The sequence below is a fragment of the Aulonocara sp. 'chitande type north' Nkhata Bay genome, linkage group LG15, assembly GCF_057382095.1.
Source record: "Aulonocara sp. 'chitande type north' Nkhata Bay isolate Kocher_YH1m ecotype deep benthic linkage group LG15, A_spYH_male_GT1.1, whole genome shotgun sequence".
NCBI lineage: Eukaryota > Metazoa > Chordata > Actinopteri > Cichliformes > Cichlidae > Aulonocara > Aulonocara sp. 'chitande type north' Nkhata Bay.
The window spans coordinates 25614207-25637474 of NC_141358.1; the positions used below are offsets into that span (position 1 = coordinate 25614207).

General features: G+C 39.9%; 1 protein-coding gene across 2 annotated transcripts in view; it reads left to right on the top strand.

Moving 5' to 3' along the window:
• Window positions 1–675: 675 nt before the first annotated feature.
• The window catches only part of mei4 (meiosis-specific, MEI4 homolog (S. cerevisiae)), a 70579-nt gene continuing 47986 nt past the window's right edge, over window positions 676–23268 (top strand). Inside the window, exons 1-4 of one of the 2 annotated variants that reach the window (XM_086265194.1) lie at window positions 685–1046; window positions 2068–2313; window positions 3539–4056; window positions 22802–22933. In XM_086265194.1, coding sequence (XP_086121320.1) covers window positions 1019–1046; window positions 2068–2313; window positions 3539–4056; window positions 22802–22933 — 924 coding nt within the window. In that variant the 5' untranslated portion in view covers window positions 685–1018. Of the gene's footprint in view, window positions 1047–2067; window positions 2314–3538; window positions 4057–22801; window positions 22934–23268 lie in introns of both variants that reach the window. The other variant, XM_086265196.1, reaches the window with a different exon arrangement.

A 23268-nucleotide genomic window follows, 5' to 3' on the forward strand; every position in this document is an offset into this window, starting at 1 on the left:
TATTTACATTTCAACTTTTAACTATTTAAATTTTCAGCTTTTTCCTTTTAAACAAATTTAAAATGAAACAACACAAAACCTGCAAACCACAACACAATTAAATATAAATTACAATATGAAAACAAAAAGAAGATGCACATTCTCTGTCATATGGGCCTGCATGAATAAACTTTCTGAATCCTTTATCATCCACAGCTTGTTGAAAAGGCTGTGGAAGTCCCTATATTAAACACGTAGACCTGTGACACAAAAATCACCAAACTCGGACGACCACAGACTGTTTTCCTTCGTGGTGATTAAAGAAAACGCTGGGTTGGCATGTAAAAGGGCATTTATTCCCTTCAAAGACCTGCAGTTCAAAAAAGCGCCCCTCCGACAGCCAAACCCATCTGTTCTCTGATTGGATTGTTACATTTGTGATTGACATGACATTGACCAATCAGATAAAAGGAAGAAAAATAGTGTCAAAATTCGTACTTGTAACTTTCAGGGTTTTTTTTGGCTAAGTCCACACACAAATCTTTTTTATGCACGCACAAATCTTTTTGACACATACAAATCTTTTTTATGCACGCACAAATCTTTTTTACACATACAAATCTTTTTTATGCACACACAAATTTTTTTACACATGCAAATCTTTTTTAGGCACACACATTTTTTTTTTACACATACAAATCCTGATTTACAAGTACAAAATATTTATGACCACATTTTGAGCCCATACCTGTGCTACTGCAAGTGTAACTACTGCCCCTCCCCCCTCTGCTCAGCGCAAAGCACAAGGCTGGCATGCAGAGTGAAGCGGAAAAAAAGTGCGAGAGAGAGGGTGAAAGAAAAAAAAAAAACAAAAGGAGCCAGCTCACGTAGTTCACGTCAAAGAGTCGGCTCTAAGAGCCATTTCGTTCGCACCGACACATCACTACCATCTTTCTAGCTGCTGAAGATAGGCTAGCTCTGAAAGTGAAGGACTTTCAGTTAAGTTTATTCGGAAGGTGAGGAGGACAGGCAGCGGCTAATGGAGAAAGAGGATGACGGCTTAACAGGTAAATAGTTATTTGTGTAGTTTGTATATCAGTTTGTTGAAGAGTGCAGAGAAAAATGGTGAACATTAGCTGGACTGTTAGCTGTGCAGCTAGCTAAGTCCCATTAGATTTTGTAGTTTGTAGTTTTAACTTCACCTGAAGCAAAGTTTCACTCAGTTTTAGTTCTCCTCTCAGCTAAGGGTATATGAAAATATAGAAAATAAAAACGGATGGACTGTGTGAGCTGTAAAATAAAGTCATGGGTTTATTTCTCTCTAGCGCTCTATTAGCTGCCTGTCCAAAAATAGATGCATAATATATTTGGATAAAATTGGGACAAAATGATCACCACTACCACATGCAGCATGAAGGACATAATTTCATTGTATCAGTGAATAAATGCGTTATATATTTTGTATTGTCCTGTGTACTGTCTATTATACTGTGGCTCATTGGATAAGCACTCAGTTAAAATGTGACAGAAGACACTCACTAAACTTAGTTTAGTTAACTTAAACTATAACAATTAAATAAATTAACACCTTCAAATGTAAAAACTAGACTATAAAGAACAGTATAATTAGCGATAAACAATAAACAGAAAAAAGGAAAAATGTGTAATTTTTGTTAATTCGGCTTTAATATTTAAGTTCAGTCAGTAAAGAATTTAAATAAAATATAAGAAGTAAAAATACCCCCCCCCCCCCCCCCAAATGCATTAAAGGTAAAAGGAAAAAAACTCCAATGAGCAAAAAATGTAAATAATATCCAATAAAATTAAACCTGAGAAGTAAAATTAATTAAAGGGAAGGAGAACAAAAGTTAAAGTTTCACTTTTTTATTTTAAGTTAAGACTGAAAGAAAATATAATTAAACCTATTTAAAATATAGATATTATTTAAAAAAAAAACACACATTAAATATGCTTAACCTAATAAAACTATGTTTCTAATAACATTTCTACATTCTACATTCATGCAGTTAGTCAGCCCATCAGTTTTTGGAATGTGGACTTCCTGAAATATTTGCCCCTATCTTTTAGGACTGAGTCGAGCCGAGTGGTTTTCCATGCAGGCTAAAGTGGCGGTGGCGGTGGCTTTAATAAGAAACCGCCCCCCGGGTATGAGCGGCAGGCAGTACGCCGAGGCTCTGGGCTGCAGGCTGAGGAGTCAGGATGAAGGCTGGAAGAAGAAAGCAGAGGAGCTGCAGCGGGAGGTGCTGAGGCTGCGGCAGGAAGCACTGATCGCCACAGCGACATGTGCCTCAAAGAGCAGCACGCAGGTGGCAGGTAGGCCTTCCTCCAGAGTCAGCTCACTGAAGTCAGAGTGGCTTATTAGTATAATTAATAAAGAGTTTTTAATTTGAATTAAATCCTGTAGAAATGCTGCTTATTTACAGAGTCTACTTCTAAAACTCTATATGGCACATTTATATGCGCTCTCCTTCTTTCCACACTTACTGCCCATCATTCCTCTTTTATGTGGGAGACCTGTAGCTGCCTGCTGGTTCTCGCCAGGCGCCATGACAGGCTTAAATGATGATATCATTCATTTCCCATACCTGAATGAATCCTGGTTCCCAGCAGAGGCTCCATCTTTTTGTCATTTAACAGACTGTTGCATATAAAAACAAACAGAGCTATAAATAGAGCCACCTTTATGAAACCTTTTGTTTCAAGGAAAACGTTTGTCCTCCTAAATCTAAACCTCAAGGGCCGTAGGGAGACATTTAGGGCTACCGAGGTGCATCTGCTGTCAGGGTTACGAGGTAAGACGGCTGTAATTCTGAGATCAGAAGCCCACTGATCTGTTTTTAGAGACCTTTAAAACAACAAAGCATTAGGGTTCATCTCAAGGTCAAAAATGAAGTTTTACCTCTGAGAAACTCTTAAACGTACACTTTAAGTAAATACATATTTATACGAAATTAGACTATCAGTCTGGCCCCTAATGCTTCTTCATTAGATACTATAAATGCCACACCATTAACGATAATGTTCTAAAAGTATTTAAAACAGTTTCCCTCTTTAAAAAAAATGAGGTGTTTAGAGGTGTGAGCTCTCGATGTTTTTGAGTGTGAAGAAGAGCGCAGGCTGAAACATAAACTCCAGTTTATGAGATGTCGGCACCTTGTAACTTCCAAGGTCGACAGTAAAATTCGGCTGAAGGCAGCTCAGTGACAGCTTGTCCTGACGACGGGGATCATATTGGAAATAAGTGACTGTGATTATCTTCTTTATGGCATAATTACATGATTATTATACTATTTATATTAAACCAAGCCATACATATGCTGCCAGTATTGCCCCGCCCACAGGCCGCGATGGCCTCTTGCCCCAAAACCGCTTTATTGATGAGAGTCTCCTGACCTTCATTCGCCTTTTAACTTAAAGCATTCAGAATTCAGATGTTAAAATACCAAATTAACGCAAACACACACACAAACCCATTGAGGCAGCAGGAAACGAACATGCTGTGCGCTCGATTCATTCTTCTGTGTAATTCTTTTTGCAGACAGCAGCAGGATGGATGACCCTTCCCAGGATTTGTTTGGTCCAGGAAGAGTGGAGTTCAGCGAAGAACATCAGCAAGACTTTGACTCAGAGACTCCCGAGCTCTTCCTGCATAAAGCCAAGCCTGCCGCCGCTTCCCCTCCACCGCTGTTTCCCTGCAGTCACCGTGATGAAGCCACGCTGCATCCTCATGTGCAGTTCATGCAGTCGCTGTGTGCCCTGCACCGAGTGGATGGGAACAGCAGAGGAGTGGAAGCTCTGTGGTTCGGGTGTGATGGAGACGTGGGGTCAGTACTCGCTGACACCGTGTGCCAGCTCCTTGACTCTGTGGCGGCCGCCTGCAGGGATTCTTCCACGCTGGAATCACACAACCTCCTCCTGAAGGCCTGCCAGATCGCTGCCCAAGCGATGGACCTCTACTGCTCCCAGCAGCTGCCGTCGGCTGAGCTTGTAAAACGTGTGGAAGAGCCACTGAGGGAGCTGAGCAGGATGCTGCTGCACAGTGATTGGCCCAACGGGGTGAGTACAGGAAAACCTTCCCCGAGGTTAGAGCTGTACAGTTACAGGTTTAAGCTTCTCAGTGCGGGCTGCAGAGGGTTTGCTCTGTTTGAGTCTCCATAATTTACACAGTCGCTTTGTTTACAGAAGCTTTGAGCTATTTTACAGTTTTTGTTTAGTCTGCAATGATCTGCAGATTCAAAGAGATTTTTTCTTTACATTCTTTTGCTGTCTCACCAAACCTTTCCCAACTTCCTGGATTTAGTTTTTGGGTGTGTTTGTTTTCATTAACTTGTTGCCTGATGGACATGTCCTCATCGTTTTCTGTTTAGTTTCCGCCTCAAGACAGCCTGTGTGAATGTGTGTGTGAATGGGTGAATGTAGTGTAAAGCGCTTTGGGGTCCTTAGGGACTATGTAAAGCACTATACAAATACAGGCCATTTACCATTTGCAGGCCATTTACAACAAACGCTCCCAGTTTGTAGACCAGTTGGACTGTTGTGTGTTGAGCCATTGCTGGCTTTCAGTATGCCAGTCAGTTATGACTGGAGCCAGTCGTATCCTCTTTTCAGCGGTGGTAATCGTGGGTAGTTTGGCTTCAGCCCAGTGCTGTGAGTGTGTATCGTGGGGAGTTTCTTTGTTTCATGCAGCAGAGATCTGCAGAGTAACTGGCAGACAGAGAAGCACAGAAGAATGAATGATGGTGAAAGTCACAGAAAAAAACAGAGTGTCTTTGTTTGGAGACGTTCAAGGGCACCACTGATGTCCTAAACTAAAGTCAGCCTCACACTTCTTTTATGACAACATAGACAAAGTATGTGAAGATTTTCAGAGTTTGGACACCAACATGGAGAAAAGACTACAGCCCCCAAAATGTGCTTACTGTAATCATGTCTCATCGATGTGTTTTTGCACTGCAGTTTTTCTTTTGTGATCTTTTCTGTTTGGGTATTTTGTGTGAAACGTGCTCAAAGGCTCATGCTAACGGTTTCATTCACACAGGGATCATCTCCTTTGTCTTTGTGTCTGTCTTTATTTAATTTTTGGGGGGTTTGTGTGAAAATATGTGTCGATTCAGCTGAATGTAGCAGCAACGGAGAGCTCAGAGGCAAATGTAAAAAATGATCATTAGCCCAGTGAACCACCAACAACCACAGAGTGTGATTAGGGGTGAAAGAGACGCGTCGCTGGGGTGGATTTAAAAGCCGGCTCTGCAAACAGCACAACTGTTTTCAGTCTCTCCAGTTTTTCTTTTGATCAATTACTCTATAAAAAACAGAAAAAAGAAAGAAAAGACTCAGTTACAAAGATATAAAACAGAGGAGCAACTCTGAGGCTCTCAGAGAGGCTGCGAGTGGCTGTAGCAACGCAGATATTTGTTGTGCAGAGAGTTAACATGTTGCTGTCTTTGTTTTCATCCTCATGAAACTGGAGATTTTTCTTTTTTCCACATGAATTCTGAACAGTGTTTGTTCGATGTTGCTCTGCCGTAAGTGTACACAGTTCGACATAACCGGTGGCCCGATGTCCAGTTTACGGGACACTAAACCTGGATGCACTACAGTCGACATCAAAACCTTCACATGTAAAAAAATTATATTTCCTCCAACCAAGATGAAGAGAAACATCCAGCCACCACTGCTTTGTGTTATACAGCAAAATAAATGAAAAGCTAAAGCTCTCTGTATGCAGATGAAGTTTTATTTCTCCAGTCTCTCAATTCCTCATATTTCTTGTAAACTTTGCTGCAGGCCAACAGCAGCTGTCCTCCTTCTTTCTAATAGAAGTGCCTGTAGCCAACAGGGGTGACTGAAAGCTGCAGTTGGTCAGTTATTTGCAGATGTTTATAGATTAATAATAGAAGACTGATAGGATGTGTAGTGGGGGTCACAGGTCAGGTGTATTTTCATTACTGAAAATCCTCGGCTTGGTTTGGATGAGGAACTATGAATTAAAGTGTGAGTAACACTGAAGTGCTGCCAGTCAAATCCACTTGATTGATTTATAATCAGTAACTGTGAACACATACTGTAAAACAGCTGCTGTATGTGCTTACAGCAGTTTGCTGATCTGCAGCATTCAGTTGCCACATTGGATTAGACATCCCATCTCAGATTCACCCTGAGGTCAAACTGTGCAAAACAGCAAAAGACCCAAGAGCTCCATCTGAGACTCTACCGGCCTCAGTCAGCCTGTGGGAGGTTAAAGTTCACGAAAAAGACTGAACAAGTACGGCCTGGTTGGAATGGCAGCCATATCTTTGCTCTAAGCTTCCTGGAGCCATTTAAAAGAAATGCAAATGAAGGGACAATAATATGAAAATAATAAAAACTGTTAATACATCAAACAGATGTAGAGAAAGAGAGAGCATTACAGCATATCTAACCAGCATGTCTGAAGATCCAGAGAAGTCATGTGATTGTAAATGATTTACATTTACAATTTTATTCTGCGCTTTATTTTATATATTTATATATTTTACTAATAATCACAATAATGCAGAGTGAATTCAAACTGAGCAACATCAGCCGGAAGAACAGGGTTTAACTACGACACCAGCAGCAGCGCTTGATCATTTTAAAAGTATGTGATATATGCAGTGTTGGGTAAGTTACTTTAAATTAGTAACTTAGTTACATTACTAGTTACTTCTATCAAAAGTAACTCAGTTACTTCAAGTTACTCGTTACTTTCAGAGTAACTAGTTACTAGGGAAAGTAACTTTGGTTTTACTCAGAATTCTCTTGTTAATGTGTTGCTTCCGTAACCCAGCAAGATTGCCAGTCTTCTAGCTTGCTTACTTGCCACAAGTGCACTGTGCCACCAACCAATAGAAAGGAAAAGATAATGTGCACATTCCCACGAGAGAAATCCCACGCCTGATTCTATCCTAGCCTGCTTTTTACATCCAACACAAAAACTGCAGTCGTGGTGCTTTCGATTGTACTCAGAACTCGGAAATTCTGCCTTCTGAATAGGAAGATGTAGGTAACACCAGACTGCAGATGAGCTGCATACAGGGCTGGACTGGGACAAGAAAATCGTCCCGGGCATTTTGACTAGAGACTGGCCCACCATTATAGGAAAAATCATGAAGCCTTTGAATGAAAATAAACACTGTTGTGACAGTGATGTACACTGTTCTGATGGTATATATGCATCAATCTATCAATTGTTTGTTGTAAGATTCAGATAATTATTTTTTAAAAGTGAGACATTTTAAATGAGAATAAGAAAGTATTTCCTTGTGCCCCCCTTTCCCTTTTAATGCCCTACATGGACCCCTGGCAACACTTTGCTAGACCCGCCCCTGCACAGTTACCAGCTGTCAGCTACTTAGAAAAGGATCCTGGTGTTATTTGTCTCTCAGAAACAGTTCATAACTTCCCTTCAACTCATTCATGTTAACTAAAAGGTAAACCTGTTTCTCCATCACAGCTCTGATGATTCAGTAAGGACATCTCCTGGTTTCATCTTCATGTTTCCCTCTCACCAGATAACCAAACAGACATCATGACCAGCAGGTTTACAGCTGTGGCTCCAGCAAACATCAGCTGATACTAGAAATTAATATTAAATAAATTCTAACAACAGCTGATCAAGCTTAAAAGTGCTGCTGTTGTTTAGCGCGACATCGACTGGTTTCCTCTTTCTGGCGCAAAGTGGGCGATAAATAAACAAGAGAGCCGATCAGCTGATCATTGATCAGTTTCATGACTGAAGTAGAAACAGGAGAGGGAGGGGCAGAGAATGAGAGAAGAAGAGGCAGCTGTGCAGCAAAGACACAGAATAACTTCAGCTTTGTGTCCGGGACAAACTGTGTTCCTTTTCACCTCAATACGAAACGCGTAATTCTGAATACCAGACGATTCCGTTTTTTACGGGACGGTTGGCAACTCTAATAATTAACTTTATGAACAAAATAAAGTTCAACATCAGTAACATAGCACCCACCCAGCTGTATAGAAACTCCGTCATGCTAGCTAGCACGCAGTACGAAAAAGTCAGCATAACGAAAATAAACTCCACCTAAACTTGGTTCATATCTGACCCAGATGGACTGCAGGTTATAACTTCTTACCTGAAGTTCAGTTCACCTGACACTCTCGGACCAGCGGCCACTTCGGGTCTCTCCTCTTGCCTCCCTTTTCCCTCATCCACCTGCTGGCCTCCACCACTTGCTAATGTTATTGAATCTGTGGAAGCTCCGCGATAGCCACCACACGAAGTAACGAGTAACGAGCCTATCTAAATCCCAGTAACGAGTAACGCGTTCCCGGTTTTGGCATAATAACTAGTTACCGTGCTCGTTACCACAATAATAACGTAGTTACTGTAACGCGTTACTTAATAACGCGTTAGTCCCAACACTGGATATATGTAATGGGCACATTTGATCTGTTTAAGCTACACTCGCATTAAAAGAAATTTAGCCTGGAGAGCCTCAAAATTGTAATTCGTATTTATCATTGCTGTTAGTGATTCTTTACAATCTATGAATGTAAACCTGTATAGCCACTACACAAAAAAACATAAACATCAAAAATCAGTAGTTGCACTGAAAGTAGTTACAGCGACCAACAGGCCATCTGGAGGTTGAGCATTTAACACCTTTGCCTGGCAAACTGTCTCCAAACAATCACTGTCTGAATCGGACTGACTGCAGTCACTCTGAGACATTGGTAAAGGTTTGCAAATAACTGCCGTCTGATGTAGAAATGTAGAGAGTTTGCCAAGAAACTGCAACTACTCAGGGTCAGCCTGCACTGACGAGTACAGCTTATCTCTTTGCATTGGGGGACTGAACTGGCCATATTTCTGTATAAAAGCAAGGCTGCTGAGCTCCTGTTGATTTGCAGCTAGGAGGCCGTCACTCACAGCATGGCCAAGCTGGTGACCACCATGAGGAGGAGGTGCCAGGTAGGGCTGCTCGATTATGGCAAAAATGATAATCACGATTATTTTCACTGAAATTGAGATCTCGATTATTTGACGATATTTATTTAACCCTTTAAGACCTACCATAGAACCAAGTCCGCCAGAGCTTATATTATTTTTTTTACATGCTGTAGTGCCATTTGTGGGAGCATTTCAAGTCGCTATACATCAATACAACTGTTATAGCCCATATTTTAATAATATGTATGTATTAAGTCCATAGTAACTACATTAATTCCAAAAAATTGCAATAAACTACAAAAAAATTGAAAATCATTTTTTTGTTTTTTTTTTACATATATTTCTACTTGGAGAAATTTAAGAGGTTTATCCCTCAAAACTTTAAATACAAAAAAGTTGCAAAAAAATAGTTTACAACAACAGGAAATTTATTTTGAGCGTCTTCATAGTTTTATTTTGGAGATACAGCAATTTTTATATGCTGCAGGACAAACGAAAAACAATCCTATGATGCAAATTTGCAAAGAAAACAGCATGTGCATCAAAATAAACTATTTCCAGCAGTGCAATTCGAGTTCTAAGCATCAGAGAAACTATTCAGAAAAGTCAAACCTGACTTATTAAGAACACCAGTATAGGCTTTTAAGGCCTACAAGTAAAAAACTACATTTTCCGCGAAAATGACGTCACTTCCAGTTTCGGGCAGGAAATGGCGGACATGCGTGAGTTAGCGGTGACGTCTGTTTCAATGTGGGAAGTGTTAGGAACAGCTGATCGGATCGGTAAAGCGTGTTTCTGGAGTATTATGTTTTTGTTGCTGCAAGCGCTTTTTATGCAATATTTGCAAAGCTTTATGTGGAAGGAAATCGTGACCGAGGACAAGCTGATGGCATAAGATGTAAGTACAACTCCTCTGGTTTCATATGCAAAAAAAATTATTGCGCTAGCTTACATGGTTCAGGTTCTACAGGGATTTAAAAATAGTTACACAAAACAGAGCGTGCTGCTCTGACCGGCTTTAAAGGGTTAAAAATAACAATGTATTGAATAATGACTTTAAAAAAATAATATAAAACAGTGTGCAAATACTGATAACAGTGCAAATGTTTGCAATATAAAAAATAAATGAAAAATGTAAACATCTATGTTTAGTGAACTTTGCAGTGTTGCTCTGTGGTGCAGCTACCACACCATAGCAAAATTTACACACTATGTCTACTTGATCCACATCTGACTCCGCGAACCCATAATGTTTCCACACCACTGAAGTTTTTTGGTTTTTTTTACCTCTTTTCAACCAACGGCAGTCACTCTCCTCTCCAAATAACTTCTGCTTAGCTTTCCGAGCTTCCCTCGGGTCCTCCTAATTGTTGTGACGGGTGTTCGAAATACAGAGAGGTGCGCTCGATTTGCCACACGGAGCAGCGCGAGAATAAAGCATGAGGGAGGGGCTCATAATCGGCTCAGTCATTTTTAATGATCGTTGAAAGCCCAGCTCGTAATCGTGATTAAAATTTGATTAATTGAGCAGCCCTAGTGCCAGGCGTTTGTGGCTGTGTGCGGTTCTTCCACATACTACTGATCCCCCTGTTTGCTAAATCAATAAATTGCTAAATTGCCATTATGTGTCGCTTCTTGACCTTTCAGTCATCCAATCCAACAAGCCCAACCAAACAAAAGTCAACAGCAGAAAAAGCTGTTTGGCACTGAGGGGGAAGATTGAACAAGTTTTTCAAAAAAAAGTACAAATTTCCTTATTTTCTTATGCTGAGATTATATATTTTTGGGTGTTTTCAGTCTTTAAAATAGAACAGTCTGGAGAAAACCGGAAAGCTGGAGTAAAATTGGTTCGTTCGTACAATATAATATTTATATTGTACGAACGTGATAATTATGTATATTGTAATAACGTGATATTATGTTGTTCAAACGTGAAAAGTATATTGTACAAACATGATAGTATATTGTACAAACAGGAAAAGTATCTTGTTAGAACAATAAACCTTTCACGTTATAACGTGATACACTTGTATTTTTCTTTTGCCTGGGTGGCTGCTCTACGCTTCCGTAGATTTGTGATTTTTCACTGATTTATCACATTTAATGACCGTACTAGCAGAACCAGAACCAGAACCAGATTGCATGCAGTGGCCTGTTATTTTTATGTTTTATCACCATCTTCATGGAGCAAAAGTCACTTTGAAAACGATGTGGTCCCTGTCTTTGAAGCGCCCATTTCACAGGGGGCGAGATTCAAAGTTTATTGCATACGGTTCCAGTAACTTCTCCTCCAACAGTTTTCCCCAGTGTGACTCCAACTCAGAGCAAAAATCCTCTTTGATGGTTCGATTTGACCAATCAGTGATGCATGTGCAATCACTGTTTCTGATGTGCTCCCTCCTCTTTCAGTCTGGGGTTTGATTTTTTTTTTTGCAGAATGAAGCAGCGCTCAGCACAGAGGTGTAAAGTTTCTCCTCTGAGTCAGACATGGTTGTACACAGGCAGAGAAATAGCTTTTAAAATGTGATCGTTCTTCTGTAGGTGATGCAGTTCACTGAGCTCAGCTGGGCCCGTTCTTAAAATGCAGCAGCTCCAGGCTGTGGTGCACTCTGGTGCACTGATGCTGCCGAGCCTGGAGAAACTGGTTTTTCTACCTCTTCTGTTATCGATGCGCTCTGGTGTGGTGGATGAACTATAGAACAAAACAGCAGCTTTGGGACGAAGCCTTTGCATGTCAATTCAGAGCTGTTGGCACTGAAACATCCCAGATAATGCGCACTGCTAACAGTAATACTGTAAAAACATTTTACAGAGTGTTTAACTCATTAAAGCATTAAAAAGCAGCAGCAGATGATGATTTCTGGAATAACTAGTGCTGTGCAAAAGTTTAGAGCCATCCCTTTAAATTTATCTGGGAAAATGGGAAATGGGTTTAAAGATTTTGTAAAGCTCTGAGCAGCTCTCTGTCAGCTCTGTGAGGATCTTCAGGAATTGTTCTCCAATCAAAACTCTTCTTTGGATGCTTCTACGTTTTGTTCTGTTCTCTGTCAGGATGATCTCATGCTGCTTCAGAAATGCTGAGGTCCAGGCTCTGGGAGGCCCATCCATGACTGATATATAAGGTATATGTTATTATAACTGTTTGAATATTTAAAAATCATGCACATCCTTTGTTTTGACTGGGGATGGCACAGGTTTTGTAGTTTTCTGCTCTCCTCTTGTTTCCAGTGTTTGCTTTGGTCTGATGAATGAAATGTTGCATTCTCCAAGTTAAGAGTTCGCAGTCTGTCGGTGTTAACAGAAAATAGGGTAATGAAACTTTTCAGCACGACGTTTTCATGAAGTCTGAGCTCTTCGACCTCGTGGTTGGCAGTTGGAGAGGCAGATGCTGTCTGTTTACATGTTTCCTGTCACTCCTGATTAACCTGTAACACGACCGGACTGGAATATGGCTCATCATTAGCTCATCACTGATAAATACAGCTGCTCTGTCATATCAAATGCAAGCATACAAAAACCCCTTTAGCTTGATTTTCCTGGTAGGAGGAGTGTGGACCTGGCTACAGAAACCAGGTGTAACGGCCTTCATTGTTGAGCATGTGAAGCGTTTTCACTTGTTAAAATGGAAAACACACTGAACCCTGCTGTGTCACATGTTTTATGCCATCCAAACATTCACTTATTTTTAGGTTTTTAAATACTCAGAGGTCCCACTTATTCTACGTATTTGTTATTAAGTAGTTTGCAGAGGAGCACCTTATGAACCGTCTTATTAAATAATTAAGAGCGCTTATATCTGAAGCAAAATGTGGTCATTCACTGCTTTATCTTTAAACGCGGGGCTCTGGGGTCTCCAGCACACTAAGCATTTTCATTGTGCAGCTGATAGCCTTCTCTCAGCTTCCATTAAAAATTTGCATTCTCTGTAACTTCTTGGGTCAGGACGTTGGAAAGGACTTTGAGGATAGCCGTTTAATGAACTCTTTCTGTTTCTGACGAACACGCCATCGCTCTGCCAGTCAAACTGATTGTCACAGACAGTTCGTATATGGCAGAGGAGGTCAGAGATGAAGGGCAGGGGTAATTATAATACTGGAAACGGCTCCTGACATGATCGAGGAGGAAAAAACGGCAGCTGGGACACGACTGTAAAGCTTTCTGACACCAGACTAATCTATTAAACACGCCGTTCAAGAACAATTTCATATCTGTGAGCAGACGAGATTGTCTGGCAAAGTTCGTGGATGCTTTGAGTAGATTTCAGTGTCTCCCTTTAACTGACAGAGATGAGGGAGAACACTATCGTGCATTATTACGACCTCCCTGCCTATTAAAACTGTTGAAATCATTTAATAAACAACATCAGTCTTGATCCAGTTTATCGTGAGATGTTTTATACACAAGCAGTCGCTCTGTTTCTGTCAGGAACTTTCGTTTAATTGCAAACACAATTGAACACAAAATAATAAAACTTACTTTTAAATAAATGATTAATCTGCTTGTGATTACCTCATGCAATTGCTTTAAAAAAGAGAGGACTTAAATGTTATATCTTTCAGGATTTTAAACTCAAAGTATTCCTTGTCTTGCCCGGAGTTCTTCTTCGTTTTGCAAATACATAAACCAAATGTGCGGAAATTATAGGTTATATAAAGCGAATAATTTTGGATCTGCTTCCCCACCATAATTTATCTGAAATTAAAAAACCTAGGTGTGATTCACAGTCTCAGCTTTAATTTTAGGTTTAAAAACTCAAGCGCTTACAGACATTTTTATACCCAATTTCCTCTTATCGAGGACTAACATGTAGCTGGGCAAATTGTCATAATCATTGTTAAAATGCTAATTTGTAATACGCTGTGGAGAGTCTTTTGCATGCGGCTCAGTCTGACCCTTCAGTCATTTGTGATGGTTTGTCAGGATTTATTGTAGCTGTTTTTAGTCTTCGTTTGTTTGTGGGTCGAAATGCTGATAAAATCAGATTAATGAGCAACATAGTCGTACCTCAACCTTCAAAGATTTCTGGATCGACTTTGCTGATTATTTTGGGTCATTTTTGGTCTAATTCATTGTTCCTGAAAGGTTTGGTGTGAGTTAAGGCGGGCCTTGGTATTTTATTATTCTAATATACATCAGCATACAAAAGTAATGAATGAATTATTGAACCATTACTCTGTAGGGACTTATCTAAAATTTTAAAGTGAAATTTTATACATGAAATTTCGTTTTTAAAGGGATCCAATCAAACAGTCCAGCACTTTAAGAACAAAAGCATTCAGAGAATTAGTACAGCCCTTCCCCTTTAGGGTAAGGGCTGTACTAACACTTACACTAACTTGTATTAGCACTTTGTTTTTATGATGACGTTAGCCTGTTATTGTGTCACTGTCATGCTGAATTGAAAAAATAAAAAGCGTGTTGGACAGCTGTCTTCGTGCCTGTTCATATGATGTATTACTCTATGTGGTTTCTAGACATTTTTTTTCCCGAGGTGAACTTTGGGCGCTAATAATGAAGGTGAAGGTTAGCTTAGCAAACCTAGGTACTTATGTCCCCAAAGATCAGGTGTGTTGTTGGGAAGCTTGAAGATGTTTTTACTGATTTTGACATTTGTTGTGACCTTGACCTGATTTTCACTAAAATTAAATCAGCTCAAATGGTTATTGGTATCTGCCATCACACAAAATTTTAAAATTATATCTCTCAAACTATGTTTGTCTGTCCGTCTGGCTGTTAGCAGTCTAGCGTCAAACAGAACTGATTGACACGAAGCTAACATGACGACCTTCTGGGAGAAACCCATCCAACTTACCTGAAACCTCCATATTTTCAGTCTTCTCTCTGTGGTAGACTTTGCTATCTTGATAGGTTGAGAGGATCCTGTGATCAGCCACCACTACTGTTCTCTCCTGTAGAGACATCAAGAATTTTTTTTATATTTCAGATTAAGTTATTTGGCTCTCATGCCTGTTTCACTTGCACAGAGAGCCACAGTCTTGACTCTTTGCATGTTTATTTGATGAAGAAATGTAAAAGAATTGCCCAAACTTGTTTGAAATGTGCTGTTACAATACATTCAAGGCCCTGAGAAAGACGAGGTTCCATATCCTAAACCCTTTCTCCAATTTGTGTGTGAATGGCATCAAATAAAACAAATGTGCACTTGAATATGCTTCGGTCCAGAGTTCACTCCTTCCACACATCAGTGAGCATCGGGCTGACTGTGTTGCTGGCTCACTGATTATCTTTGGACCACTTTTGGTGGGTATTTCATCACTGGTCCTTGCTGTTGTCGAGATGCTCTGTCTCAGTCATTCAACCATCACAATCTGTGACTTTCTAAAGTCTCAGATCCATTTTCTTTCCATCAGTGAATCAACACCAAGAACTGACTGTTCCCCCGTTGCCCTCATGTATCCCACCCGTTGGCAGTGCCACTGTAACAAGATAATCAGTGTTATTCTCCTCACCTGTCAGTGTGTTTGGTGCTGTGGCTGACAGTTGCATGTTGTAATATTTAACTTGTTTATCTCATCTTGCTGTGTGGACATATTCACTCATGCCATCTGTTGGGTCTGTCTAGCACAGGCCCACCGCACACCATCCAGCACAAGTCTTATCAAAATCGATGCTCTAACTCTTCTTTATGTGATGACTTTTTTTCCCCACAAAACAAGAGGTGGTCTGTATACATGAATCAGAGGTCCTGGAAATTAGGTTTTGGAGATGGAAGGCGAGGTTCAGGTGCAGTTTAACACGAGTCCTCTCGCAGTTTTTCTTTGTTGGGGGACAGCTATAAAACAACTGATCATCCAGGATGGAGTGATTTATTCTTTAATCTTTTGTTTTTCTTATTATGACTTGAAATGTTGAATCGAGTGACTCATAAGAAATAGGTTTTAAAAAGTTAAAAACACCATAAAGTGACTTTAATCACTGCTTTTTTAAAACTTTGTATTCCTAGAAATATAGAGTAGTGCAGGGGTCGGCAACCCAGGGCACGCGTGCCACAGCTGGACTGGCCATCGGCCCACCGGGCATTGTGATGGTGATTTTTCATTTTTATGGGCCGATTGTTTTTTGTTTGTTTGTTTTGTAACGGTATAAACAATGAAAGGTGGTGGACTGGCCGGATGCTGGTCGATGTGTAAAAATAACTCAGTTGTTTGGTGGTGGCTATGGCGGAGCTTCCACAGAGGCCAGCAGGTGGATGACGGAAAGGGGAGGCAGAAGGAGGAGAGAACTGAACTTCAGGTAAGAAGTTATGACCTGCAGTCTATCTGGGTCAGATTTAAACCAAGTTTAGTTTATTTTCGTTGTGCTGACTTTTTACAGTCAGTTACAATAACTCTTACTGTGTACTAGCTAGCATGACGGAGTTTCTATACAGCTGTTCGGTTGCTATGATGTTACTGATAGTGAACTTTATTTTATTCATAAGGTTAGTTAATAGAGTTGCCAACCGTCCTGTAAAAACCGGAATCGTCCCGTATTCAGAGAAAATATTACGCGTTTCGTACTGAGCTGAGAAGGAACACAGTTTGTCCCGTACTTCAGCTAGAATTAAAAAAGACACAAAGCAGGAGTTTTTTAATCATGAAACTGATCAATGATCAGCTGATCGCCTTTTCTCTCTTGTTTATTTATCGCCCACTTTGCGCCAGAAAGAGGAAACCAGCAGATGTCGCGTTAAATAACAGCAGCACTTTTAAGCTTGATCAGCTGTTGTTAGAATTTATTTAATATTAATTTCTAGTATCAGCCGATGTTTGCTGGAGCCACAGCTGTAAAGCTGCTGGTCATGATATCGGTTTGGATATGTGGTGAGCTGAACAGGTAAAGGACAAACAGGTTTACCTTTTAGGTGAAATGAATGAGTTGAAGGGAAGTTATGAACTGTTTCTGAGAGACAAATAACACCAGGATCATTTTCTACGTAGCTGAAAACTGGTAACTGTGCAGGGGTGGGTCTAGCAAAGTTTTGCCAGGGGGGCAGGTAGAGCATTAACAGGGAATGGGGGGCACAAAGAAATACTTTTCTTTCTTATTCTCATTTAACCCTTTAAGACCTACCATAGAACCAAGTCTGCCAGAGTTATCTTTATATTTGTACATGCTGTAGTGCCATTTTTGGGAGTATTTCAAGTTGCTATACATCAATATAACTGTTATAGCCCAGATTTTGATAATATGTATGCATTAACTCTATAATAACTACATAAATTGCAAAAAAGTGCAATAAACTACAAAAAATAGTTGTTGTTTTTTTGTTTTTTACATATATTTCTAGTTAGAGAAATTTAAGTTTTGTTCCTCAAAACTGTAAATACATTAAGGTTGCACAAAATAGTTTCTAACAACAGGAAATTTATTTTGAGTGTCTTCATAGTTTTAGTTTTGAGATACACAAATTTTTATATACTGCTGGAAAAATGAAAATAAATAGTGCAATTTGAGTTCTAAGCATCCCAGAAACTATTCAGAAAAGTATGAAGTCAAACATGACTTTTAAAAACACCAGTACAGGCTTATAAGGCCCCGAAGGTACAAAACTACATTTTCCACGAAAATGACGTCAGTTCCAGTTTTGGCCAGGTAATGGTGGACACGCGACAGTTCGCGCTGACGTCTATTCCAACATAGGAAGTGTTATAAACAGGTGATCAGATCGGCAAAGCGTGTTTCTGGAATATTATGGTTTTGTTGCTTCAAGCGCTTTTTATGCTGTTTTTGCAAAGCTATATGTAGAAGGAAACCGTGACTTAGGACAAGTTGATGGAATAAGATGTAAGTACAAATTATTGTGCTAGCTTACGTGGTTCCGGTTCTACAGGGATTTAAAAAATAGTTACAGAAAATGGAGCGTGCCCGCTCCGACCGGTTTTAAAGGTTTAAAATGTCTAGCTTTTAATAAATAATTATCTGAATCTTACAACAAGTTTTTATCTGATGTAAAATGTATACATATACCAACAAGACAGTGTACATCACTGTCACAACAGCATTTGTTTTCATTGAAACGCTTTATGGCCTTTCCTATAATACCTGGTAGGTCCGTCTCTAGTCAAAGTGCCGGGCCAATTTTTTTTCCCAGTCCAGCCCCGGGCATGACACACAGTGAATTAATCTGAGATGGTGCATTAGAAAATAAATGACCTGGCCAGTGGTGCACATCGCAAATTAACTCGCATAGACACATTAGTTGTGCCACTTCTTAATGACGGTATCTTAGCTAACAACCCCAACTACCAGATTAAACTTGTAATTGGCTAAAAATAACTTAGCCTACCGGTGAGAGGGACGTTGCTTGCTGGCAGTTTTTTCAAGCAATGTTGAACGTTCCATATTCAGACACTTCAAAAGCTTCAGGAGCATCAGCACCACCTAAATACACGGATACATCCGGATACTCGAGTCAGAATTCACAATGGGTTTTTGGGACTTTCTTGTGTATGGACCAATGTTTTCTTTTCTGATCAAACCAGAAAGCTTTAATGAGCAGCTGGATTTGTGTCGCATTAACTGGCTGGACACAGAGGACATCGAAATGCAGCTGATTGAACTGAAAAGCTTGACTCTGTGGGGGTCAAAGTTTGCAGAACTATGAACGCTGGAATCCACAGCTGTGCGTGTTCATGGAGCTTTTCACCTGCTGGACATCACTACCTGACAAGTTTAACTGTCTTCAGAACATTGCAGAGGCCTTATTGACAGTATTTGGCTCTACATATCTGTGTGAGCAGATTTTCTCTCACATGAAGAGTGTCTTCAGGTCTGAACGCTGGACACTCGGAGACCTGTGTCTCTGAGTGGGAGACCAGAGATCACATTGACATGTGTGTCTCTGTATTAACAAACATGCCATATTGGCCCAGTTGACTTTTCTTATCATTGTTGTGAGGAGGCCATAAATAGCATTTGTATTTTCTGTTGTACAGTTCATTTGCTGTTATGGATAAAAAGTCTTTTTTTTGTTTCAAAATAGTTGATAACTATTCGCTGATAGCTGCCAACATCTGCGCACAAATATAATTCTATAAAGTGGTTCTATATAGTGTGTAACTGTTAATATAGAGCGTTATTAAATTTACTGCTAATGCAATCATATGGCACACTGACTTCTGAGGACATTTTAGATGGCACTCTTCTAAGGAAGCAGCTAAATTATCTGTTATGTAGTGACAGTCAGCGTTGTCAGAATCACAGCAAAGATCGTCGCTACAGCTCAATGCTGAATGTCAGTAATGTCAGTTTTAATAAAAACTATTAACTAAAGTTTAGTTACAGATAATAAGTGCTAAACTGGCAGTTATGAAGTGTCACCTTACAGATCTGCTCATATTCAGGTCATTTGCTTCATGTTTTTACACAGATTATTTTTGTTGTTGCTGCTGTTTATGCAACTAGTTTTTAAATAGATTAGATACCCCAGTTCACCCTTCAATAACACTCGAAAGGTCCAGTTTTATTTATGTCTGTCTCCTATATCCCAACGGGGAGCTGGCTCCAAAGAAGAGAGGCCTGAAATGTTCTGCCTCCCATTCTACTTTTAAATACTTGAGGAACAACAAGTAAGCCTGCAGTCTGAGAGCAAACAGCTCTGCTCGGTTACTATGAGGTCTTCAAGGTATGATGGGGCCTGATTATTCAAGACTTCGACTTTGGAAAGGGTTTTCAACATCACTGTGAGACAGGGCGTTTATAATTTTAACATTCTTCTAAAAGTTGGGATCTTCTGACAAACCTACCTCGTATTCATTCACATGCTCCAGACTTCTTGGATAAGTTGCTACAGGTTGTGCATGCCTGTGTTTTAGCACTTAACCCCTTTGTGCTCATTAACTTGATCACTTCTATCAGCTACAGTCTTCATTAGATGCATTTCAGCATTTTGTTGAGCCACTCAGTCATTTTGTAGTCGTGCAGAAAGGAATAACAAGAGATTTCACTGTTTGGTGTTACTAAATTTGAAAACGGAGACCCATGTGACAGCTTTAGACAGTTTTATACCATCATTGTTTGGCCTTTTTCTGAAACCCTGGCTGTGTATTCAAACAGTGAAAACAGCTGAGTAAGAGTCCTCTGCAAGTTTCAGCAAACTGCTTACAGCCTCAGTTTACAGCTGCAGTTTATTCGGTGGTAGGTCCTGCCTTCAGAGCTGCTCAGGTCCTCACGGTGAGCTCTTATTTCTGCCTGCATTTCTCAGACACACCTGGACGAGCTGTTGTGTGCCAAGACGAATGAGATTGGACAAGATGAAGAGCTCACAGGGTGAAATTGCCAGCTCCGGATCCCCGAGCGGCTTCGTTCAAATGTCACTCTCCCTCTGTGCTGAACTGCAGACATATTTCATGCAGTAACCTTTCAGAGGGTGAACAGTTTGGTGTCTGTCTGACTTCTTATAACTCCACCGCTGCCTCATCTTACCCATGTCATCCTTTTGTCTGCTGGACGAACTTTTATTACCTTCTCGTACCCTGGATCCAGCCAGTGTTTAAACTCGCCTTCATATCACACCATTAATTTTTCTGACGGTGCTGCCTTTCACTCTTACAGTGCCTTCACATATGCAGACAAATCAGGAAGCTAGGCTTAAAAAAATAGGCCTCTTGCACAGGTTTGTACTCTGTAACATCATTTTTCCAAAGGCATACAAAATAAATGCATTTTTAAAGGATGTGCAGGTAACGCATGAAAGACATGAAATAAGAAGATGTTGCAGTAAATTTAAGGGGGGAAAAAAAACTTCCAACGATCAAACCAAAGACTGTGAGTAATCCTCAGTCTGTCTCACAGCTGAACAGAAGGAGAATAACAAACCTTTACAAAGAGTGTGTCATACTGGTTGAAAGGCAAAATTTTTTCCAGCAGCAGAAAGGAGATGCAGGCTGGCTTTTTGTCTCTTTCATATAAATAAATAAAGATTTACACCTCTCTGCTGGGCTTCAAACTGCCAGGTCAGTCGTAGGTTAACTGGACGTGGTCCCTGCTCAAAATTGAAGTTTTAATGAAGTCTGAGAGTTGGGTATTTCACCCCCTGGTTGCTGTTTTTGGAGCTGCCAGGCGGAACTACATCAGAGGACAGTTTGGATGTGTCGGCTGTAAAATGGCTGACAGTGTGTTTTGGGATCAGTATACTTTTAATATAATATATAATATAACTAATATTAAATAAGTAAATAAATGTGACATAAAATAAACCTAAAGTACAATTAGGGCTGGGCTATATCATACCGTTCGCGGTAATACCGGTATAATGTTGGGCAACGATAAGAAAATGAAATATCGTGATAGAATATGGGTAAAACGCGCATGCTCAGTGCCTTTGTTTTCATAAGCACATGGCGGAAAAAGCATGGCGGCAACGGAGAATAAGAAGGGCAAAAGCAGATCGTTGAATGAAACGGATGAACCAGAATTGGTTTGTAAAAATGCTGCAACTTCAGTGTGGAACTGGTTTAGCTTTCGTCCGTCAGATACACAACAAAGCACTATTTTTGGTAGAGCATGCTAGCGGGCCGTCGTTATTACCGTGTTTTTTGGAAAATACGGCACACTTAAAATCAATCCTTTGATTTTTCTGAAAATCGACAGTGCCCCCTTGATGGATACGAACCCGCACCGCTTGATGGATTGTCGGAGGATTATGGCTATCGTTGGCAGGAGCCTCGCGGAGTGATACGTACTGTGCTTCAACATAATATTACCGTATTGTGTGTGTATAACCTCTTTTTAAGTTTTGTGGATATTATACATGGTTATGCTGAGGATATGTCTTTTGGTTAAACTGTCAGCGAGGAATTTGCATTTGCACTGTTAAATTTTTATATAACTTTAATGCACATAAAAAACAGCTGCTGTTTAAGTGAAAATACATTGATGGTTTTCTTTTTTTGCACTAATAAAGTTGTGGAGTTGTAAAGTATTCTATCTAGTGTAATTATATTGTCAGTTATATCGTTATTGCAAATTTTCAAATGTATATCGTGATAAATATTTTTTGGTCATATCGCCCTGCTCTAAGTACAATTACAGCCATTAATATTCAATACTTTAGTATGTTTGTCTGAAAGAGGTTTCTCTTTTAAATGAGACTCAATATCATTACCTGTATAAATAAAGGTTAAATGAAAATTATGTTAAATTTAAAAAAAAAATCACAGATCGTGAAAGTGGTTTCTTCTGGCTCAGGTTGAACCATTCACTGGAGCCATTTTTTACATTAAACATAGCAATGTTATTCTTATCTTTTTTATGTCTTTATTTGCTGGGTTTATTCAGAAAAGGTCTCACTTATTGCATTTTTCGTGACCTGCTGATCAGGATTGATCCTGATTCTGGTTGTCTTTGTTTTGTTACATCAGTGTTTTTTTTTCATAAAAGTTTGGTGAATTCAAGTCGTTATTGAGTTGCCATTGGTCGTGCCGCTGCTGTGTGACAAACCCTCTGTTAAAAAACAGCTTATTCCGGTCACAGGCTGATATGAGGTGCTGCACAAAGGCCCAGTATCAGATTAAGAAAGCTTATTTTGAACTGGGAAACATTGTTCTACCTTTTCCTCATGTGTCAATAGAAAAAGCTTTATTAATTTCATAAACTAACTATTTATTGTGTCTGTTGTAAAATGTGAGTGTAGAGAGATCCATGTTAAATGCATCACTAAATGATGTCCACGTTTTAGTTTATTTTACAAAGTTAGATATCATGATGAACTGTTGATGCTGGAGGTGAATCCTGCAGAAACTCTGTTTATGATTAGTTTAGAATCTTGAGAAACAGAATCAGTGTATTTACAGATTTTATGTTCTGTGTTATTAAGTTCTAAAGTTCTAAGGAAGCATCATCGTGGTGTTTTTCCAAACTCAGCTCGAGCCTGCGGAGAAGCTGATGGAGTACGTGATCGCGCTGGGTAGCAGCCGCATGTCAGCATCTTTGCTCGTTCGTCACATCCTCTCAGAGATCGGCGCCTTGGCCGATCAGCTCTGGCAAGCCTTCCAGGTAAACGCCCGCTGCCTTCCCCACACCTGCTCCTCCACCTCTTCTCCTGTGTCTTTATTTTTGGCTCAGTGACAATGCTGATCCCTTTTGTTTCTTTCGTCCTCCGCTGCCCGCTGATAAACTGCAGGTTTATTTTCCCAGTCTCTGCAGCTTTGCAGCTCTTTTTTTTAAAAACCATGTTCAGATCATAAATGTGTGACTTGTGCTCACTGTTTTTTTTTTGTTTTGTTTTTATTGTTCTTCCCCACAGATTCTCTCTCTCTCTCATACATCTATTTTTTATTTGACCTTTTTGCTCCTCAAAGTCGCCCTTTGTACGAGGCTTCAGGCCCAAA